Source organism: Thamnophis sirtalis, unplaced genomic scaffold (assembly GCF_051295495.1).
Source record: "Thamnophis sirtalis isolate CommonGarterSnake01/CBP01778 unplaced genomic scaffold, rThaSir2_p1.2 scaffold_7, whole genome shotgun sequence".
NCBI classification, from domain to species: domain Eukaryota; kingdom Metazoa; phylum Chordata; class Lepidosauria; order Squamata; family Natricidae; genus Thamnophis; species Thamnophis sirtalis.
The window spans coordinates 61090276-61097998 of NW_028261387.1; the positions used below are offsets into that span (position 1 = coordinate 61090276).

At 38.7% G+C, this 7723-nt stretch overlaps 1 protein-coding gene across 6 annotated transcripts in view; it reads right to left on the reverse strand.

The window, feature by feature from the left end:
* TNNT2 (troponin T2, cardiac type) overlaps positions 1-7317 on the reverse strand; it is a 33198-nt gene extending 25881 nt beyond the window's left edge. For 4 of the 6 annotated variants that reach the window (XM_087720195.1, XM_087720193.1, XM_087720191.1 and 1 more), the window contains exons 1-2: positions 7169-7317; positions 2351-2398 (exon numbers count right to left, since the gene is read on the reverse strand). In XM_087720195.1, the coding sequence (XP_087576321.1) occupies positions 2351-2357 (7 nt within the window). In that variant the 5' untranslated portion in view covers positions 2358-2398; positions 7169-7317. Of the gene's footprint in view, positions 1-2350; positions 2399-5789; positions 6058-7168 lie in introns of all 6 variants that reach the window. The other 2 variants (XM_087720192.1, XM_087720196.1) reach the window with 2 other exon arrangements.
* Positions 7318-7723: the final 406 nt, after the last annotated feature.

The following is a 7723-nucleotide window of genomic DNA, read 5'->3' on the forward strand; positions in this document are numbered from 1 at the left end:
GTTTAATGTTTATATTTTGGACTTCAGAGGAATAATCTTTAGCCTGGAAGTAGCATGAAGTCTATTGGATATTTTAATGCATGAGTTCATGTTATGCAGCAACTGGAAATGCAGCTCAAATAACAGGAATAGGTATTGGTTGCATGGAGCCAGGAGGAGCCAGATAGTTCTGAAAGATTTTTTCTCCCCCCAGTAGTCTGGTGAGGTTTTACAGCTGAAGTCATGACCCCGTGAGAAACTGTTCAGTGAATTGAATTGAGGGTGTACAAGAAACTGAGAAAGTGTGAAAGAATAGGAGGAACCGGGCATCCAAATGGTATGAAGAACTTCCAGAATTGCAAACATAACCAAGTGAAAAGCAGCCCAATGACTGCCAAGATATGTAGACTGCTGTGACCTTTCAGTGGTTTCTGATTATTGTATTTATAGTTTTTCCTGAAGACAAAATATTTCAAACTACTATAATCTTCCCTACTTGTAAAGACTTGTAATTATTACAAAGGATCGGTATCAATTAAATTACCGTTATTTTTAGAATAAACTGGCACATATAAAGGTATATTAGGGGTATTGAATATCCCTAATTATTCCTAGTTGCAATTTAATATTAATAACTTTTGCATCAGGCTCCATGCCTTGTTACCCTCAAAAATGCCATGCCCAGTATTGCTGTGATTAACTCTATCAGTGCTGAAGGTTGTTGCTGGGATTAAGCCTCACAATCATCATGACTCAAATATGAGTTTCCCACATTCACCTGGATAGCCAGAATTGAAGAGAGTGAACTGAATGGACCATTATGTTGATTACAGTGACAGGCAATTTTTATGAACTTGTTCTTTACATGCTTTCCTTAAAGAGGTGTTTTAGAAAGAAATAAAAAAGAGGGCAAAATTTGCAAAAAGGTATGTATATTAATGAGGGATGTGGTGGCTCAGTGGCTAAGATGCTGAGGTGGTCAATCGGAAGGTCAGCAGTTGAGAAGTTCCCTAGTGCCGCTTAATGGAGTGAGCTCCTGTTACTTGTCCCAGCTTCTGCCAACCTAGCATTTCGAAAGCACATAAACAATGCAAGTTGAAAAATAGGGACCCCCCTTGGTGGGAAGGTAACAGTGCTCCGTGCGCCTTTGGCATTTAGTCATGCTGGCCACATGACCATGGAGACGTCTTCAGGCAGTGCTGGCTCTTCAGCTTAGAAATGGAGATGAGCACTGCTTCTTAGAGTCAGAAACGCATCCGTGGGGGAACATTTACCTTTACCTATGTATATTAAATTATATTTATGGGTACATATTTAGAAATAATATATCATTTAAATGACATTGGGATATACTTTATCTTGGTGGTTATGACGGTGAAAAGGTAATGTAATGCTTGCTCAGTCTACCATCAAGAACTACTGCCGAAGAACAACTTTTCTCCCTCACAAGATTCTTTATGTTATATTCAATTTATAATGGATACAATACACAGACAACACTGTCAAATAGAGTCATATCATCTCTGAAATAATACATCCTAGCCAGAAGTAAAAATTAGAGATCAAGATTTAGAAGGCGGCTCAAAGCCAACCCCTAGAGCTACCAGGTCCTTCTGTTCCTCCTTGTTTTTTATTCATGTTGCTGATTCTATTTCTTTTTCTCTTTCATGTGCTAGCTTCTGACAAATAAGCAGAGAAAATAGAGGGGGGGGGGATAGAACTGACTTGCAAATGTTTTCCATTGTCTTTGGTACTTATCAAAGGCCCTTCAAAAGTATTGCATCAAGAACTTGGTGTCACAGTAATTAGAATGCAATATTGCAGGCTAATTCTGTTGACTGATTGCAGTTTGATTCTGACTGGCTCAAGATTGATTCAGCCTTCCATCCTTTCGAGATTGGCAAAATGAGGACCTGAATTGTTGGGGGCAATATGCTGACTCTGTAAACCACCTAGAGAGGGCTGTAAAGCACTGTGAAGTGATATATAAGTCTAGAGGTATTGCTATTGACAACCCTAGAAACAGCGATGCTTACCATGCAAATAGCTTCCAAGAAGAGTGGTGATGTCCTTTCACTTTTGCTGAGTCCATAGACATACAATAGCTATTGTCTTCCTCAGTCATCAATCTTTTTCTCAAAGGATTTATTATTACTCAAACTGTCTCATAATTGTAATTCCTAACCATTGTTTATAAAGGAACCAACCAAAACTGCACTCATTATTGTGAGCAATAGCAAAACAATAGCATTAATGGCCTGCTGGCCTCCTAAATTTGAAAAGAATGACAAACATTTATTTTATTCATTTTTCATATTTGTGTTTCAGTCATCTCGGTCAAAGAGGGATTTGCACAACAAAAATCACTTACTCTTCATATTCTTCAATGACTTCTTCAGTGTCTGACATTTTCAGTTACCTGCCATTAAAAAAGAAGCAAAATAAAGTTTCAGTAGATATGAAAACGCTGGAATATGCCCTGAGTACCATCTAGAGAGTGCTTTTAAAAACAGAGATATGGAAATTAGTGAAGCAATCTAAATTGGACGATATCTGGACCAATAGTCACCAAATGCCTGCTTGATCCAAAAATGCTATCGAATTGACTGCAAAAAGTAGGCAGATTTAACACAGTTTGAAGGAAGCCATAGTACCTCAGTGTCAAGTGGAACTTCAGTTTTTAATGCACAGTAATAAGCCAAGTGTATATAGAGGCTGTGTGCACTAATGCCGTATCAGCCATATGATACTTGAAATTGAGGAAAAGTAGCCTTCATCAACCTGATGTTCTCCAGATAAGACATTTCAACTCACATAATGTCTTCCTGCTTTCTGGGAATTTTGATGTGTTTGGAGAGCACCATTTGGGAAAAGCTGAAAGCTGAGAATGCAGAATTTGAGTGAACTTGTTCACTCAAGTGATATAATAGTGACTGGGTGAGTTTCAACAATAGATAAGCATGGCTGCTTAACTTTGGTTCCAAAATAGTGAGACTGCATTCACTAGCTAATAGTTCATCCATGTAAAAGTCTCCTGAGAAATTAATGGTCAACACTTTAGGCATAAGCTATTTTCCCAAAACTAAAAGTTCAGCATTCGTTGTATGAGTTTTTTGAGGTCTTGGTGATGAAATAAGACCCTGTAAGTAGATCAAAACCAAGCCATAGAGGGCTTTATAGGTTAAAACCTGAATTTTAAATTGCACCCAGAAGTAACAGGATGCCAGACCATGGTTCACAGGGCAGGTGTATCATGAGTACACCATTAAATGTGATAATGCTCACTGGGTTTTGCAACAACTGAAATTTTCTGTTGATCTGTTAAGGCAGCCCCATGTAGGATGCTTTGTGGTAGTCTAACTGGGTGGTAATAAGGGCATGAGCTACAGTAATCAGATCTCCCAGTTCTGAATAAGGTTGCAACTGGGCAAAGACCTCCTGGACCGCAGCCTCCAACTGTGAATCCAGGAGAAACTCTAAGTTGCAGACCTGCTAATTCAGAGGCAATATAATCAGGTCCAGAACAAATCAATGGGTGTAGAAGATGTAGAAACATCAGCTCCATCTTGCAAAGGAGCAACTTAAACTTGTTCTATCCCATCCAGATCTCTTAAGCCTCCAAGTAATGGAACAAGACTTCAACAGCATCCCCAGCCTGGGGATCATAATGTACAATTCAATATAAACATCAGTATATTGATGGTATTGGTCCCGAAAGCACTAGATCCTCCTAATGGCTTCATATGACTGTAAATAATGAGAGACAGAGAAAGAGATGGAGACAGAATGATCCTGCACCACGCATAAAGGAGAAGCCACTGTGCCAAAGTTCCCTCCCAACCAAAACCAAGTAGAGGCAACCACTAAGGAAAGAGGCAAACCACTGAAAAACAGTGCTTCAAATCCCCAATTGCCAGAGCCAATCCAAAAGGATACCCTGGTTGATGGCATCAAAGACTGTAGATGTCCAGAACAGGTCCCAATACAGTAGAGCAATTAATGCCTTCTCTGCTTCTTGTAGAATGGCTTGTTGTTGGTCCTGAACCACCATCTCAAAAATCTTTACTAAGAATGGAATGTTAGAAACCAAATGGTAGTTATCTAATACATTCAGATCTCTTAAAGAAAGGGAAGATCCACACCTCTTAAGGGCTTTCAGCATCAATCTCTCTTACAATAAAACATTCACAGCTTCCCAGATATAACAGAAACAGGATATTTGTAACCATTTGGAATCTGTTCTATCCATTCTCATGATGACAGCAAAGTGCAACAGCTAACTAAATCTATGACTAATTCCACAGCAGTATATGTGAAAGCTAGACAAAGGAGAAAGAAAGTCTATTTGGGGATAAGAGATGAAAGGGAAGAAGCGAGGATGTTCTCCCTAAAACCCTTGCCCAGCCAAAGGTTGTGTGTGTGTGTGTGTGTGTGTGTGTGTGAGAGAGAGAGAGAGAGAGAGAGAGAGAGAGAGAGAGAGAGAGAGAGAGAGAGAGAGAGAGAGAGAGAGAGAGAGAGAGAGAGAGAGAGAGAGATTTCTTTGAATATCATTGGGAAGCAAAAAAAGGCATCTCATATTTATAAAATTTCCAACGGGATCTGATTGGCTATTATGAGAAATGCAATGCCAAACTAAGATGAGCACAAGACAATTGTATTCATAAGCACAAATAAGCTGCAAGCTCAAATATTTCTCTGGAATCTCAAGTTCTTAGCTGACACAACAGTTAACATCTACCATTTCTGGAATACAGAACTGTAGTCTCTATAGTTAGTAAAATGTATATAATGTCTTTGGGAAAGGAAATGGCAAAAGATATTGACAAGGAGTCAGAAAGCTAAGACTTTAGTGCAATGAAGTCAAAGAAAAGGCAAGCACCACAAATGTCTAACTAATAACTCATATAAATGTAAGTGTTGAATTTGGCTTGAGGTCTAAAAGCACTTCTTTGCTGATAATACTGATAGCAAAGCTTGTTTTTCATTTCCATTTCATATCTTGGCACCATAGTTCTTCTAAAATAAGTAGAGGAGATTAGCAGGAGAACTGATAAGAAAGAACAAGCAGAGACATCACAAATAGTCATGTCTGATATAACAAACTAAGGACACAAGTGATGGGAAAGACAACTGTTTTAAATGAGGTCAAGAAATATACTGAGAAAAATTACATTGTGGTTCAAAATTATTCTGATATGTTTCTTTCATCCTACTTATCTTACTTCCCTATTTAACAAGCATAGTAATACTTGTAACCTAACAGTTACACCCTGTAGTCTGGAGACAAAAGGAGTATTTTTTTCTTCGCAGTACTGCCTGAGGCTAGAGTCTGGGGAGCTCAACCATCTTAAATTTCTAGCAACTAGTGCCAGAAACAACATTGATAAATAAGTCTGTAATCACATCTAAGCTATTATCCCAAATCAAACAGTATATTGCATACCCAATGCCATGCCAATGGAGAATCATAATTTGTTTTATTTCTAGAGGGATGTTGCTTGCACAGCTTACCACTGTCAACTCTCATATGAGAGATAATAATGTCCATTATTAGTTACTTCTCTTTTCCAAGAACAATACAATACTTTTGGAGTTCTAGCTTTATGCAGCAGAAAAAAAGAGGACTAAGACAGAAGTCACAGTGTCACATGACATATCAGGACATTTTTCCCCCTTTGCTAAACTGGGCGTGGCCAGTACATGATGCATCCGGCCCGGGGGCCAGGAGTTTGACAGCCCTGAATTAAGATCTAAGAAGTTTCTTTCTTCCCTCTAAGCTTCATACTTAAAACCAGTTACCCCAAGCTCACCTGCCTAGGTTTCCACCTGCAACAATATAAGGGCATGAACCTTGTTCTTCCTTTTCCTTGCTTCCCTGAATCTTGGCAGTTGCTTACAGTCCTGCTACAGTAGATCAACTGTGAAGCAAATCACCAAACTGAGAGGCATTTTAAGCAGGTTCTGGGGAATTCAACAAATAATTCTCATGTGTCAGACCATCTGTTCTGTCCTGTAAGTCCCTGTTTCTCTTCTTACTTTGGAAAAGTGTCACAGCGTCATTTGAATTGTTCCTAACAGCTGTAAAAGAATAGAATCAAGGATGTTGCTTCACAAATTCACAAAGGCATTATGAGAGTAATAAAGGAAATAGCATTAGGAGTAGCATCCTAGTCACAGATATTGCACATGTCCACTTATTTGAAAATGGAATAATAGGTTGCCTTAGTCACTTCTAAATTTTCTCTAAATTGATTCAAAACTTTCCTTATCTAGGCATCAGTTTTCAAATAATCTGTCACTCTTAATGTACTAAAAGTATATAGTATATTTAATACAAAATTTTGCTGGTATGTACTAACGTACTGTAGCCCTGCGATTATTTCTAATTTGAGTCCACATTGTAGTCTTTTTATGTTTTTAGGACTGTAATCATCCTGATAAGAATTTTTGATTATCTCAGGAGGACACTAGCTAAATTCTTATGCAGTATTTTCATAAAAAATTAATCCATCTAATTTAAGTAATGAAGAATTAGAACTCTATATGTGTATTTGCAAACCCCTCAGGAATTCACCAGGAAAATTAACTGAGCTTAGATTAAGAATCTCTGTCTTTGTGATAATGGCAATGTTACAAAAAGCAGTTATTGTGCAATGCAAAAGCATACTTTAAACACACTATGGACTCCTGCTACTAACTTCCCTTGTTCATCTTTCAACATTCAGTGAAAATTTACTCTTTTTTGCTACCTGACTTACAAAGCAAAAGAAAGACTAATACCGGTCTAATACTATCTTCCCCCAACTTATAAATGCCATGTTTTCTAAATGTGCATTTAGCAAACCATTTTACACAGACTGATATTACAAACTGAATTCCTTGTTTTGTTTTCAAGTCTAAACAGTCTTGTGGTAATATACCCTTTGCCTTCTCTTCCAAATACACACATACCGGTATATACAGAGCCACTTACACATACATACTGAAATCAATAAGGACAAACTCATATTTTTGCATTTCAAAGTAAGGGTATCCACAGAGAAATTGAGAGGGGGTAGATTTGGGGTACTGCCACACAATGTATATACTCCTCCCAATCCCAATTTCAAATAGGTTATTTTCAGATACGGTACGTGGCCTGAGTTAGTTTAAGATGGAGGAATGCAAGATATGGTTTGGGGCTCCTTACCTTTTGCCCAGAGAGCAGGTGAAAGGTCCTTTCGGTGGGAACAAATGTAGTGTCTGAGAAATGCAATTGAAAAAGAGGGAGGCTTTTAACAAGAGCACTCCACCCTTATCAGCCAGCCTGGATGCTGGATGCCTGATTGGAGGAATGCCAGCAGGGAACAGCTTGGAATGCAAAGTTTTGTTGCTATTTTGGCAGGGTCAGCTACAGCCTCTTGTGCAATTCATCTCGCCCCCGCCCTGAGCCCATATAAGCACTGGCTATTGTATGGCCTCCGAGAATTGCTATTTTAAACTTGAGATACCCAAGTGCCCAAGAGTCTGACACAAGCCAGCCAGCTGTCATTCTCGAGTGGCCTGGAACTCTGATACAGAAGGTTTGGCTCTAGGAGAGCTCGGGGTATAAATCTGAAAAGCCAGGCTGTGAGTCCTAAGGCATGCTTTTGTTCTCCATTAAATGGGATGGCTACTGATGCGTTACTGCCTGAAAGGCCTTATTGGCAAGTAAGCTATTGTCCCTTTTTTAAAACAACAACAACAACAACAACAACAACAACAG